Source organism: Protomyctophum bolini (assembly GCF_963924005.1).
Source record: "Protomyctophum bolini genome assembly, chromosome: 23".
NCBI classification, from domain to species: domain Eukaryota; kingdom Metazoa; phylum Chordata; class Actinopteri; order Myctophiformes; family Myctophidae; genus Protomyctophum; species Protomyctophum bolini.
Genome location: NC_137884.1, coordinates 7,016,527 through 7,032,460, shown reverse-complemented (window position 1 = coordinate 7,032,460; position 15,934 = coordinate 7,016,527). Strand labels below are relative to the sequence as shown.

General features: G+C 44.9%; 1 protein-coding gene across 2 annotated transcripts in view; it reads left to right on the top strand.

The window, feature by feature from the left end:
• The window catches only part of LOC308310524 (CCR4-NOT transcription complex subunit 4-like), a 39,732-nt gene extending 24,144 nt beyond the window's left edge, over positions 1 to 15,588 (top strand). The window contains exons 13-14 of one of the 2 annotated variants that reach the window (XM_080756896.1): positions 3,071 to 3,292; positions 11,782 to 15,588. In XM_080756896.1, coding sequence (XP_080613022.1) covers positions 3,071 to 3,292; positions 11,782 to 12,140 — 581 coding nt within the window. In that variant the 3' untranslated portion in view covers positions 12,141 to 15,588. The remainder of the gene's footprint in view (positions 1 to 3,070; positions 3,293 to 11,781) is intronic. The other variant, XM_080756897.1, reaches the window with a different exon arrangement.
• The last annotated feature ends 346 nt before the right edge of the window (positions 15,589 to 15,934 follow it).

The following is a 15,934-nucleotide window of genomic DNA, read 5'->3' as shown; positions in this document are numbered from 1 at the left end:
GATTTGTTGACTATTTTGGCAGGCCTGATGATGACATAATGCCTGATTTTACAAGCTTGCAGATCTGCTGTTTTCAGAGCACAACACCAGAGCGCAACCAAACATAAAACGACTTGTCTTTTAATTCACTGGATCTCTTCTCCACTAGTCCCTCCATAACATTTTAGTGTAGTTTTTATTTGTTGACAAAATTGTCAATACATTTAGTCATCATTCGTTTTTTTTTACATTTTCGTCAGTGAAACAGCATAGTCGGCGAAAGAATGTCGTCATGGTTTTAGTCGACGTAATCAACACTGGTCCCACACAAAAGTAACACCCGAGAAATCTGCATGGTTGGGTCTGTCCCGAGAGGCTTAGGGCTCCATTTTCGTCACCGCTAAATCCCTTATCCCTAAACATCTTTGAATAGTTCAACTAGCCAATCGACTTTGACACGTTGTGAGCTTGTAGACTGGCCATTTTAACTATTCAAGAATGTTTTGCAAAATAGTAAAGAAAGGCATAGACGTTTAGGGATAAGGGGTTTAGAGGTGACAAATGGAGCCCTTAGTGTCCTATTGGCCTGCCTGATGGAGGTAAGAGGGGGAAACACTGTCACTAGCCACATTCAAACGCATAACTTTTCGACTAGAGCTTAGCCTCTGTTAAAATCAGCACGTTATAGTGAAATGTGTGAAAACTGTTTAATGGATGGCGACTCGTGCATCACCGTAAGCATCAATATTGCAATTTTCCATTTCTCTACCCTGTCAGTTGACCTCGGTGCAGTGCTCAGGACAATCAAGCATTTTAATCTCTGTGAGAGACACTGTCGGAGTGCAGAGGATTGCTCCAGCTAGCGGTCTTGGCTTGTGGCAGACGGGTAAAGCGGGTGTTATTAAAGGTCTAGTCTCGTGACGGCAATCTCCGAATGCTGTCTGGAACTACACCTCCCGAAAGAGTATAGAAGCTGGCATTTCCGTTTACGAAAATATATTAAAAAAATATCTTTAGATTTCGTTTTTTTTTATATTACTTTCTGCTAAGCAGCAAGCTATATATATGCTTAGATGATTTAGATCCATATTAGGATACATTTGCACGACTAATGACGAAACGGAAGTGGATCTGTTCTTGCCACTCCCTCCCTAACATTTTAGTCTGGATGTTCCGGGGACCCCCCAGGGACCCCCGTGTGGTAACACTGTCATTTCTCGACCGTTTCGAACGCAGGGCGGCTCGCCGGAAACCGGGCCGCCCGGCACCCTGGGCGCGTTCCTGTACAACTCAATATTCAATATTGAGTCTCACCACTCACTCACATTTTTGTTTCTGAGTAATGACCACCTTATCGATTCTCCTTATTGATCTGTGGTTTAATCGAGCCCACTATTGAGCTTGAGGCATAACATTCTGAACAGAACCAGTATCTTTTATTTTTATTGGCCCCAGTTGTGACAGTTTGTCGCTGATTAAATTAAGATTGGCAGGTATTAATGCACTTTTAGCCTGACATGTTTGTGTCAGCTTGGGTGATTAGATTATGATTATTTCTCGATCGCCTCTTGTCTTGCTTGTTTAGACATGGCGTAATGGGCTGCTAACAGGCTAGGTTTACAGGCTCGACAAGCCCTAAAGCTTATTGATACCGGGTCTCGATACATTTTGTTATTGAGTTTGTAATGGACTCGGGTTTCGTGCTCCAACCCAGAACCCACTCCCTAACTCGGTCTTCTCCTCCCTTTCTTCCTTCCTTCCTTCTTACCTACCTAACTTCTGTCTGTCCTCCCTCCCTTCCTCCCTCCCTCCCTCCTTAGCATCTATTCTGCAAAGTAAACCCCGTCCTTTGGTTACACCCACACGCACGCATGAAATGGACTAGATTAAGAAGTCCATCTCACTCTTGTTCATTTTGGCGCGTCTCCACAAAATGAAGTGGTGCATTATTTAAAAGGCTATATAGAGCACCGTTTCCCTCAACCCTAAGGGTTGAGAGTCGAGACCCATGTTTGGGTCACGGACCAACTGTTATTACTTATTAGTCACAAGTAAATATCGCCTTTTTTTCCCGTTTCCTATATAAAAACAGAAAAAAATCACATCTTTTCATGTATTTCATGAATCAAATAATTTATGCAGTAAATAAAGTACTGAGAATGCCAGATCAGCGTTGTGAGCCTGTAGATCTGCTATTTTCACAAGTTTGGGTCACAGGCAAATTTGTTTTGGGCTAAAACGTTTGGGAACAAACGCACTGCCAAGTGTCTTTGATAAGCGGAAAATTCATTCTCAGGTTGGGTTATCAATTTCATCCATTCAGGAAAGTAAATACTTAAATTTGGAAGCGATAAAACCAAATTAAAGAAATTAGCAGACGTCATTGGAACTGGAACACTGTACAATTGAAGCTGATAAAATTAGCTCTCTCTTGATTGAATGGGCATTGACAAGCCTCCTGAAATGGCCCTTTTTTATGTTTACTAAAGACCCGGAGAGATGGAGCAACCCCTGTTACTGAACAAACACTATAGCAATGATTACCATCAGAATATAATATATTACAGAACCTTTTCATTTATGCTCTGTTGTACGCAGGCCTGTAACAATTATGTAATTGTCCAATCACAATTATTTGAGATAACCACAATAACCTTTTGCATAAATCAACTTTTCCATGTTTCCATTTATGGAACTATGTGTGATAAGTTTTGAGCTTGTACAGTAGATTGGCTATTTGTTCTATCATGTTTTTTTAGTATAAAGTTATTCAATTATGTAAGTTAATTTCTGCTCTGTGCACATTTTTGTTTACAAAGCCTAAAAGCCAAACAGAAATGCACTTTTTAAACACAATCAAATAGTTATTATTCTCAATTGTTTGAGCGACACATCGTCGTCAGGTAAAACTTGATAATGGTGACAGACCCTATAGTTGCACGACGGGTCGCGCGCCGCAAATAGCCGCCAGGGCCAGTGTCGCGCCGTGCGTCGCATCGCGCCGGCTATTTGTGCCACGCAACCCCTGTCGCCATACAACCAAAGGGATAAATGGGCCTTATACACGCGTGGTTGTCTGTCTCCCGTGCAGAGAACTCCGTAGAGAGTGTAAACGTGAGAGAGTGGCAGGATGGCCTCCGAGCGCTCTTGCCCAACATCAACATTAACTTCGGGGGGCTGCCTCACTCCTCCTCCTCCTCCTCCTCATCCTCCTCATCCTCCTCATCCACGTCCGCTGCCCACCACCACCACACGGGGGCCGGCGGGGGCATCTCCCAGAGCCGCAGCTGGATGGACCCAGCGATCATTACAGGTAGGCCGTTAACTCATTTAGGCCTGACCTCGAAATTCTAAAGAATTCTTCTAAATCCTCCAGTTTTCTGAAATAAATATTTTCACGATTTAAAGAAAATAGCAGACCTACAAGCTCGTAGCGCTGTGAGCTTGTGAATCTGCTATTTTTCAATAGCTAATTTATAACATAATGTTTAAAACACCAAAAGGGACAACACGTGTCGGCCGAAGCTACTTTCCAACAGTGTCGTTGATTGCGCCGATTAAACCTGTGACAAAGAATCCTCGTCTACGGCAGGACAGACAGACAGACAGACAGACAGACAGAGGTGTTCTAATCGCACGTAGACGGATACCGAAGGGTCTGTAACTCAAAGAGTGAGTGTACGTATGGAACCATGGGTCCATTTGGTTGCATTTGTACACTTTAGGCTTTTATCATATGGATTGGGTACCCCATAGAGAGCAGTGATTCTCGAACCTTTTTCATTTCAACAAGCCCCAGTTTTATATGCCTTAGGCAGAGGACCCCCATTTGATATAATTGTCTAAAGCCGTGACCAAACAGAGTGTGGTAGGATGGGTCTGCACAATATTCCCCTCTCTAATTTACTTTGTCATGTTCAGTTTTTAATCTATTTTGAAACCAGTTTGGGGGGGTGGAGAGGTACGTAGGTATGTTGCTTGCTTAGACTAAGTTGTAATGCAGCTCATTTGCATTCGGTATTACATTTTGGACATTTAATTGGGAGGATGTGTGTGCTGTGCCTGAAAACATGGCAAATCGCCCATTTGGCTCTATTTAATTTTTTTTGCCATTTTGTCCCAAAGGGCTTCTCCCATGGGGAGAAGCAAGGTCAGGCTGTAACCGAGGCAAATTACGTCCATGTGCATGGGGCGCCGTTGGGGCGGGGTGGGGGTGACTGTGTCATAGTCAGAAATAATAGGACACTTTGGTGTGTCCCCCAGGGGCCCTCAAAGGCTAAAGGTCAAGGTTCAGGGTGTCAGTGGGTTGTAATGGTGCAACTATATAAAAAAAAAACATGATTTGCAGCGGGCTGAAGATACACAATCTCTAATTTAATCCCGTTCTTGCGAAAGATGCAGGGCATAATTTTGTGTCTGGGACACCCCAGAGGGACATGGATGTTTAACTGAATGAATTCAAATTCCACACCAAGATTTTTATTTTTTTTGTTTAGTAATTCATCTTAATATTTGAATCCTAGTATCCATATTCTGAGCATAAAAAGTGATGAAAAAGGCAAACGGGTCAGATATTTGTTTCATATTCCTGATATGAGTAGTGTGTAAGACATATATAAATACGTTACGTACGTACTTGCGTACATACATACAGTAGGGTGCATCATTGGAAGAGATGGCAATGGTAGGAGGCAGTTAAAATGGCAATGTGTATATATTAACAGATTTATTCAGTACACAAAATACAGCAACAGACATAGAACTCTGTGCATAATGTCTCACGTGCAGGTGAGACATCAATTAGGACAAGAGTATAATATATTATCAGACATGTCAGTGGCGACATAAACAAAGTGCCAGTTCGGGTGCAGCAGCAGTGGAGCGCCCGTGCAGTCTTGATTATCTTTCTTTGGGCCTGTGGAGAGAGAACCTAGTATCCACAGTGTGTGGAGAGAGAACCTAGTATCCACAGCCTGTGGAGAGAAAGAGAACCTGTCCACAGCCTGTGGAGAGAGAACCTAGTATCCACAGTCTGTGGAGAGAGAACCTAGTATCCACAGTCTGTGGAGAGAGAACCTAGTATCCACAGTCTGTGGAGAGAGAACCTAGTATCCACAGCCTCTCAGTGGTTTTCAAACGTGTTCATATTGGACCCCCAAATGAATATGCATTTGGCTGTAGACCCCCTCTGAAAAATAATTGTGCCAAGGAGCCCCCATAAGATGTTTGTTTATTTATTTTTAGGATGTTTCAGATTATTCAGAACGACAAGCTTGCTAGCTTGTAGATCAGCTAAATAGGGCTGAAGTGGGTCGAACAGAATCTCTATATGTTATATTAACCTGTGGACCCCCTTGAACCCCCTCAAGGACCCCCTGAGGGTACCCAGACCCCACTTTGAGAACCAGTGAACCACTGATCTGTCTGTCAGGTTGAAGGTGCGGAATCACCTCCCTCCCTCCCTCCACCCACTGGCCTCGGGTACCAGCCCTCCCAGTGGGGAAGCAACGATGCTCATTACCCCCTCCCCTCCCCCCGCCTCTGGGGCAATTAGGCACGGAGCGGCGGAAACCCTCAGCTTGTGTGTGTTTACGTAATGATGATGGCTTTTAATCTAACCCCATCTGAGAGGCATTCTGTAGTGCCCTTCCCTCCTCCAGCATCTGAGCATCTCTGATGCTGCTTGAAATGAGGAGCATAGCTTGGGAGGAACTTGTAAAGATTTGGCTTCAGCTCTCCATGGTTTTGATCAGAGCGGCAATGTTCTGTCCTCATTTCTGACTTAATCAAGCATCTCGTTTGGAATATTAACTCTTTGAAGGGAGATCGGACGAGGTAACGCAAGGTAGTAATGGAAAATGGCAGGGCTGGGGGTTTTCAGAGTAAATTCTGCCTCATCTGCTGGACACTAGTGCCTTTATTCTGAAAAATCCCTGGTAACTCCTGATTTAAAAAAATAAGTGTTAAATAGATCAGTATGGTGAAGTCCAAAATCATTGATAGAAGAAGCGATTTTTCAATGGATTCTGTTACTATTGTGCATGTTAAATAACTACTGGAAAGGCATCATTTTCAAGATGGCATCCATGATGGCTGCCGGGAGCGATGCAAACAGGCCACTAGGGGTCGAGCCATGGACGGATGAACCCCCACGAGGGCCTCTGGGCTGGTATTCTTTTGGGGGGCCCTCATAGCGCGCGTGCAATGCAAACTTTTTGTGTTATTAGTTTTGTGTGTGTTTTTTGACTGGTGCAGCCACTCCAGAGCCCAGCAATGTGTGTCCCTGGCTGGCTGTGTCCCTGGGTCCGTCCAAGCACGGAAATAGCGTTTTTCACCACCAAGTTTGTCACTGTTGCGCAACCTAACACACACACACACACACACACGCGTACAGTATTATCATCTTTTTTACGTACATTCAACAAAATCAACAGCCAATGTAGGGCCCCTGGAGCCTTTTTCAGGGCCTCAAACCCAGTACTCTGTGGTCCAACTGTGGTCCAATTTCCCCGAAGGGCCCCTGAGAGCCAAGGGCCCCTGGGCCACGGCCCCACCGACCCTATGGTTAATTTGGCCCTGGGTCGAGCCCAAATCGTTTGCGATGGTTTTTAAAAATACCATACTAGTTTTTTTTAACATAATCTCCTCGCTCGCTTTAAATGCCTATAAAACGGACCCGACATTTTTAAGAAAGTGAAATATCCAAGTATTCGTATAGAGTAAAATAGTACGTAGTTGCTTTGCACCTATGGCTGTGGGCATACACCAGGAGAGGGCATTTAGGCTAAGAATAGTCCAGCTTGTGCTGAAATGCAAGGCTGGTATCTACAGTATACGATAACACTGCAGCTAAATGGCTTTCCCAATGCTCACTAGCAGCCTTAATGTGCTCTATATCTCTCACAGCTGTGGTGATTATTGGATACGGAGTACAGAGTCAATGGGCAGTGATTGAGGTCCCACCTCATTCATCAACATTAGGAACAGTCGGAAAAGATTTTACTTCCCCATCCACTCTGTTGCATGGGTCACTAACGTCGCCTGTATTGTATTGCATCCACGTGATGGCAAAATTAACCCGTTTTGGCCTGACGTCGAAATAAAATCTTCTGAAAGAATATATATTCAAAGATTTGTGCTTGGTTAAAACACCAAAAGTCCAGAATTGGTTAAAATGAGTAGAGCCTGACCAATGCCAAATGTTTGGGTCAGATCTTGATACAGTTGTAAAAATGTACTGAACTTTATTTTTTTTTATTGAAAGCCCTATTCAAAAGGTTTAAAAAAATAGCCACACACAGGGCTATTTGAAAATAGCTGATCTACAAGCTTGTACTGTAGATCAGTTAAATGAAATCACCAGATAGTAATGACAGGGACGCCAATTGAGACGTATCAGCTGCCTAATTGCCTATGCCGCAGTTGTCAATAAAGTCAAATAATGGCCAATAATGTATCGACCAGGCCCGATGTGCGAGTCGAGCTCTGAAAAGAGAAATGAGCTCATTCACCCGTGCCTTAGTGGCCAGGAGGAGGAGGAATGGCCTCTGTTTCAGAACAGCTGCTCTGCCAGCTCAGGGATTTCCTCTTTATTATGCTATTGTGTTTCACCACTAAAGTGGTGGCCTCAGCCTTTGTAGTGAGAGAGACCTACGGCGGTGCCGAGCCAGCTCCGTCCTACCGCGCTGCGGCGCGACGTCGGCCCGATCGATCTCCCTCCGTCTGAGTGACTTTGCTCGATGCCATGCCGGTCTCTCTCTGAACTGAGCCCCAGCTTGGAGCAGAGAAAAGACAATCTCAGGAGGTGGCCCGACGCCCTCGCCTTCTGATCTTGTCAGCTTTTGGACCAGGCGGTGGCGAAAAGATCAATCCGGTGGCGATCACAGTATAGGTGACCTATAATCTCGCAGTCGCAAAACACACGTAGCTGCTGCTGCGTGGAACTCCTTGTGTCGGCCTGTTTAAATGTGATAGTGGCAATATGTCGCCTCGATCTTGGCTCTTCTCCACCACAAAGGGTGACCAGAATCCTCCATTACTCTGAAACGTTCCAGAACCGAATTTCTGTAATTTATTTTATACATATATCTAGACATGCTCACAAAGCGGAGATTTATTAAATGTATACAATAGGTTTAACCACTTAAACCCCTTTTAGTCTTTTTTTCGTAAACACCAAATCAATTCATAATTAGCCGAACTACAAGCTCACAATGTGTTGTGTTCTGCTTGTAGATCTGCTATTTTTCGGCTATTTTCCACCTCAGTTGGATCACTCCAGAGCAAAGGCACTTTACGTTGTGTTCATTTGGCAGGCAGGGACAGTTCACGTTGATGAACACTCAACATGATTATGAGTCACCGACATGATTATGGGTACATATGCCGGATTTAGCATAATTTATATGTGTGAGTCGCCAAACATTAAAACGAACAACAAACAATGAAATGCATAAATATCAAGACATTCAATTGCATGCAAACACAATTTATTTTCTCTCTTACGTTTCAATTCCCTTTTTCCATTGCAGGAAGGGACATTGAAGTTGAATTAATAATGACTAGCATGTGCATTTGAGTTGATGGAACACTTTCCCAAATGAAGCCCTGTTATTACTTTCTGAGCAGGGCCCGAATTAGGTTCTGTGAACCTTGCAGTAGCTGAAACCGAGCTGTAGGTAAACAAATCCAGACCCTGTGAAATATGGTCCACCATAAGTCTCTGTTACGTCCCCAAAATGTCTAGGGGAAGAGAGGGTAGTTACACTACAGAAGTAACTGGGGGGGAAATGGAGTCAAGGACAACAAAATAATGTATTAACACACTTAAGGAATGAACTGGAATGGCGGGGGGGAAAAAGAAGGTTCTAAACGAAGTAAAGTCTGTCTAAAAAGCAAGAAGGAATAACACTGCGGCTTGACACGGCCGTTAGACTGCCGTGTTAAAGGGACATTTCACCGCTGGAAGAAACTGCAGTCACTCAATGTTAATATTTGTAGTAGCACAATTTGAAATTCGCACCTTATGGCCAGAAAAATAATGTCTGTGTTTGACTGGATTGCTGAATTCCTACAATGACCATAATCTGTTGGTAATAATAATAATGGATTTTTAATTATAACACACTTAACATGTGCTACAATGAGCAAATAAAAACATAAGAAGCATCACACCACTAAAAACATCTAAGAAAAGGGAACGCATTTAAAACAAAAGGGCAAGCTATAAAATTGCTTTGTTCAAAAGGAAAGGAAACAACATGTAGTCAAGGAAGGAAGTGAGACCAATGCCTCTGACATCACTTGGCTTACTTTTGATTTATTCCTGTAGGATCCTAGGTGGAGCCAGAGTAATCTAGTAGTCAGTGGCGACACTAGCGTTGACTCCCATTGTAACAATGGAATGCGGAAGTGCTCATTCTATCTCAATGGGATAGTTCCAATGTTTGCGGCGAGATCAAAGCGTGTCGCCACTCTCTTACTAGATTACTCTGGGTGGAGCATAGGGCCGCAATCACACCCCGCCATAGTTTTCTTCAGCTGGGCCCACGATAGTCCAGTCGTCTTTGCCTCACTCTCTCTGATCTTGCCCTGTGGATTCCAGTCCAGTGCTTGCCTAGTGGTGATGTTGGTACGTTGGAGGGTGTGTCCAATCCACCCCCACTTCTTCACATCCTGGCCAGTGTTGGGACGTAACGTAAATAACGCATTACAGTAGCGCTGTTATTTTCGTCAGTAATTGTTGCTGTAACGCTTTATTTTTTTAATTCAGTAACTTTGTTACCGTTACTATGTGGTGCGTCATGCCGTTGTTCTTCAAGTAGTCTCGGGGGAGAATGAGAAGAACTGTCGGTCTGCTTGTATGCAGATTGCCTGCCCTGCAGTGTGAGACAGTGTGGGAGAGGAGGAGGAGTGTGTGTGCGACTGTGCGCGCATGTCTGTGTGTGTGTGTGTGTGTGTGTGTGTGGTGACGTGCAGAGTTTGTGTTTACTGTCATGGCGGAACCGAAATCATGTTTCAAATGGATATATTCCTTCACCTGCCGAGCTGCTCCAATCCAGTGACGTGTGCGGCTCGCTCGCTCACATGTGCGAGAGACAGACAGACAGACAGACTGTGTGTGTGTGTGTGTGTGTGTGTGTGCGTGTGTGCGTACATGTGAGTGAGAGAGAGAGACAGATGTCACCATCTTTGCTAAGTAAGCAGATGATCAGACCGCTCGGTCAGATCATCCGCCAACATGATCTACGGTTCCACTGCTATGCTGATGATACACAGCTGTATCTCAGTACTACACCAACCGCTCTGCTCCCCCCACAGTCCATTGTCAACTGCCTCCTTGAAATAAAAACCTGGATGACCACCAACCTCCTCAAACTCAACAGCAAAAAAACAGAGCTCATGGTTATGGGTCCCAAGGCTCAGCTTGAGAAAATTGGACATTTTCTTCTCCAGGTGGATGGCTGTTCCATCTCTCCGTCCCCTGAAGTCCGCAACCTGGGTGTCATCCTGGACTCTACCCTCTCCTTTCAATCCCACATCAAATCTGTCACTAAATCTGCCTTCTTCCACCTCAAAAACATTTCCAGACTCCGCCCCTCACTCCCAGACTCTGTTGCAGAGACCCTAATCCATGCTTTCATCTCCTCCCGGCTGGATTACTGCAACGGTGTTCTGTTCGGCCTCCCCAAAAAATCCCTTGACAGATTGCAGTACGTGCAAAACTCCGCTGCCAGAGTGCTCACCCGCACAAAACGCTGGCAGCACATCACCCCCACCCTCAAACACCTCCACTGGCTCCCGGTTAAGTTCCGCATACATTACAAACTGCTCCTCCTCACCTACAAATCACTCCATGCCCTTGCCCCACAGTATTTGTCTGACCTCCTCAAGGACTACACCCCTGAGCGGAACCTGAGGTCTTCAGAAATGGAACTCCTCACCATCCGTCACGCAAAACGGCGGACTCTCGGTGATAGAGCCTTCTACGTGGCAGCCCCTGCCCTCTGGAACTCTCTCCCCTTGGAGATCCGCCAGACTCCCACATTGAACACTTTCAAGTCTGCACTGAAGAGACATTTATTCACCTTGGCTTTTGGCAACTAGTTTTGTTTTTTGTTTTTTGTCTTGTAAAGCGTCCTTGGGTTTCTTGAAAGGCGCTATATAAATCTAAGTTATTATTATTATTATTATTAAGTATGCTCCTGAGATATGTGAAGCGGTCAGTCTCTTTCACAGGCATTTTGAAATACTAAAATATCTAAAAATACATTACACACACAGCCCCAGGAAAGTGTTTATTGTGTCTAAACATCATTAAAATATGATCTGGTTGAAAAAGGGGTGAAGTGGCCCTTTAAGTCTAGTGCGCCTGGCCAGTGGCCACCATTTTAAATGGTCAGATGGCTGGGCGTGCGAATGCTTTCAAGACTTTCAAGTCGGTCCTGATCCAGAAAAGATTGGGAACTGCTGTCTTAGATATTGAATCTTGGTCACAAGTTGTGATTGAGGTGACGGACAGTCCTGCCGGATGGCCCACTCGCCCTGTCTGTGCTCTTCCCCAGGCACTAGGCAGAGCACAGACCCTGACGAGCTGATTGAACACTGGTGTGATCAAAATCAACTCGCACTGCAGCTCACAGAGGGTGGAAGGAGATTGGTACCTGAGGAGAGAACGGGACAAGAAGACACGCACGCACGCACAACGGCTGTCTGTCTCTCTTTTAACCGTCACGCCCTCTCTCACGGTCTCTCTTTTTGCTGCGTCTCTCTGACTCTTGTCTCCCTCTCCCTCCTCTCCAGGGATCCCGGCGACAGCCGCGGGCAACAGTCTGGACTCTCTTCAGGACGACAATCCCCCACACTGGCTCAAGTCCCTGCAGACCCTCACAGAGATGGACGCGCCGCCGCCCAGCTCCACCACAGCTCCCCCGCAGCAGCCGCCGCAGCTGCTGCAGCAGCAGCACACGGCACACAGCGGCTACGGGGGCCAGATCCCCCCCCTTCTCCACAGAGCGTCCTGGAACTCCTACCCGGCTCCGGCCGCGGCCAACCCAGCCAGCCGCTTCCACTCCCCTCCTCCAGGCTTCCAGAGCACCTTCAGACCCCCCGGCCAGAGCCAGACAGACCTGCTACAGAGTGCTGCTATGGACCGCCACTAGGGACTGTGAAAACCACACACACACACGCACGCACACACGGGGCGCACACACACACACACACACGCACGCCATCCTTTAACGTATACTTAACTCTACAGAGAAACATTCAACCAAACCGTGAGCAAACTATTAACCAATTATAACAAGATTTACTATTTTATTTTAAATTCCTTCCTCCTTATCAATTTCTGAGCCTGTTTTTTTTTTGTTTCTTTGTTATTGGACTGAAGTCCACTATCCCAGTCAAACATTGTCCAACAGCATTATTGATGATATGCACTACCGTGGCACGTTCAGAGTTTTCAGGGACTTCCCGTGTTCGCACTATTTTAATACCTTAAAACAAAGGTTGGGGGGGTGTTCCAGATCACACAGAATTAGATGATCAGTAAATTCACAGTACATACACTTAAACGTTGAGCAATTAAGGCCAACACGTTTGCCTTCAAAACGACTTTGCATTAAAAGCTACCTTTTGAGCAGTCGAGGTCTGTGCTGCAGCATGCGAGGAAGGAGGTCTGTGAGTAATTGAGGATTCCTTTGTTTTGTTTTGTTTTCTTCTTCCATATTCACAGGATCAAAGGATTCATGGGAAAGGAAGTGAAGAGTAGAAATGAATCCTCTGCTGAGCCAGTACATTGGGAAGCGATAGCGACGCCTCGCCCTGTACTGAAGGGGTTGCCGGTCCATCCCCATTGTCTTCTAGTCTTGCTAGAGGTGAGAGGGGTGGTCACAGTTGTGTGTCGGGTGTTACCTGGGAGGGATGGGAGGTGGTCCATCCCAGCAGGTTGCGACGGCCAGGCCTCTGTATCAGAGGGTAGTGCCTTTCCTAGTTCAAAGGGGACGCCTCTACGAGTAGACCAGAGATGAGCCTGGTTTTATGCTTCCTTGTGCGCGTGTCGTCGACTCGTCGCACGGGCGAAAGCGGCGTATCGATAGATGTGGAACGATCTCAGCACAGAGTTAAAGATTATAGCACAAATGTGGCGCCACTGTGTGGCAGTAACACTTGCTGGCCACCGGCACGGAACAACAAAAGTCTCTGTCCTGATTGAGCTTAATGGAACAAAAAAGAGCTCACTGGGTTGCTCAGCTAAATGAATGCCAGGAATATGTATACTGCATGTGTCAGGTGGTTGGAGTCGGCACAGACCGGGCAGGTAAATTAAATTTAAATTATAATGAAATTTCTTTTTTCTTTTTTTCAAATGTAGTGCTTTTTCTTTTCTTTTTTAGGTCGTTTTAACATGGATTTTGGCAGCTGCTTGACACTCGCTATCATGTCAAATGTATACTCGCCGTTGTGCAAAATCAGGTTTGGGAGATGACGTCTGGTAGTTGTACAGATGAATGATTGTGGTTCCTCCACTCCTTTTTAACTTTGACCTCATAACACTACATTTACACTGGGATAGTGGTTCTTCAGGGCAACTCAAGCAAATACTAACGTGAATTACAAAACATGACCCCCGCCCCACAAAATATGAAAACAAATATGTTTTTTCCTCCCCCCCCCCCCCATGTTGTGTAAGGTTCTGATTTTTTTTCTTTTTCTTTCTTTTTTTTTTTTTTCAGTATTCAGTATTATTAAAAATGAAGCCACTGATGCAGTCTAACAAAGGGGTTTACACGATGCTAAATATGTGTGTCTAAAATGAAGCGCTGAAGTAATTGCGCACCTACGGGTCTGGAAGAAAAAGGAAAAAAAAACAAAAAACAACATCTCGAATAAAAGAGAAAACATGACACTTTGCATTGTTTGCTTTCTTATTTGTCAGCCACTCTTGTCTCTTATGCAAATGACGCGTAAAGGTCAAACAATCCCAGAACTGGAGGCAGTGAGCTCCAGGAGAACGTTGGTACACTGAAATGCATGCCTGCCATGCTAATTTAGTTGTAAAAGCGGTGTTGGCTTAAGCACTTAAAGCCTATATACTCATTTGAACGGGGTCCCACAGTGCAGGATAGAAGTTATGAAACGCTGAACAGATGCAGACAAAACATACAGCTAGAGTGAGTAACAAATAATACCAATAATTAAATGACAGTAAGCGGGTAGTAATGCATGGGGATTAAGAAACTAGTTCACAGAAATGCCACAGTCCTTTTTCTGGTACCGACCAATAAGGCACTTGCATCGTTCCGAAACTTTGGTAACTTGCAAACTTGGGATGTGTGTGTGTGCGGCAACTTTGATGTTTTTAGATTGGGAAGAGTGTACCAGATCTACTGACATTTTGCTTAGCAGTATATTAACTGTTTGTGACATGCTTCTAATTCAGACCGGGAATGGTGGGAAAAGGAGTTGGAGAGGCCTTGTAATTATTTCCATCCACGGCATCTCTGAATTACTTTATAGCACCTTGTGTCATATAAATGTAAATTTAACTTAAGATACAATATGTCATGAGGAAAATTAGAGAGAATTTTAGTTTCCATTATAAAATAATTCATATACTTGGGGGTTTAATTACAGTGTTAACACCCCCAGTGCCCAGGACGAAGTTCTTTGTCCTTTCTATTAGTAACGCCCGACGCCCATTGATATGAAAACGGATCGCAGCGCTCCACAGCCTAGAGGCGCCTGTTGGGCGATCCTCGATGTTGCGCAAGAGTGAGACGTCATCGAAAAAATCCCTCCCCTGTTTAGCCGACCAAAATGAAAATCTCAACATTAATAACTCGTGATCTAAATCATCCCGTCTAATTATGAAAAAGTATCCTGTGTTAGACGGCCCTCCGCAGTCCAGTCGCTAGTCGCGATAGATTTATTCTTACCTCCCGTTGTTGTCGATTGACTCTAGAGTGGTGTGGCTATTGTTAGCTGCTACACACACACATTCACAACAACATCCGGTCCGTCGGTAAAAGTGGTCCGTGTTTATAAATCGAATGGGCGCTATAATGTAATGGATTAAATAACCCCGGGCAATTAAAGTGGGGGGAACATTCACCAAAAATAGCCGATCTACAAACTTGAGCTTGTAGATCTGATCTAGCTTGAAGTGTTTGTTCAGTCAGGTATACCAGAGCCTTAGATATAGTTCACTTCATGGGGCCAGTCCAATGGCGGAAGAATTTACACTGGGGGAGGAAGTACGCCGGAAGTGTGGAAGGCACGTTACATCACACTGCCACTCAAGTGATTACTGGCCAATCACAGCGCGTCGTTTCCGGAACTTACAGACCCGAACATGCGCTCTGTGACGCACGCTCATGCTTCTGCGGGGCTTCGCGAGGAATCTCGGGAAAGTTTTGCCCTCCCTTGAGCACATACTGTACGCTCCAGAGCCGGAAAGGGCGTCTACGTTTGTTATGCACTGTTTGCTCCCAACACCACTCTGTTATTCCTGTTCCCCATGGGGGGGTGTTGTTATTCTATATCTATCTCCCTGCTCTTTATGTTTAATGATGGCTGTTTAATTATGCCGAGCAGGGAGAAAATATAGCCGAGCCGAACGCCAAGATAAAATATAATATGCGCACTTGTATTCTCATTCTATAATAAATATTGGTTAAATCTATTCGTGAGTTATCTGACTGAACTATATTTAGTGAAGAGACTTGATATACTGTACACTGAAAAAGAGAAGACTAAAGTGACATTAGGTAGAGTGCCACTCTACCCCTGAGCAGCCGCTGCCGCCACTTGCCTCCAGCACCCACTTTTAGGCCAGTCAATCTAAGATTTGACCCAAGAAATTGCAATAGTAATCATTTGAACGATTACTTGTGCTATTTCTTTTGGGTCACCCCCTTTTTTTTAGCTTATACTGACCTGCCTATTCCTGCTC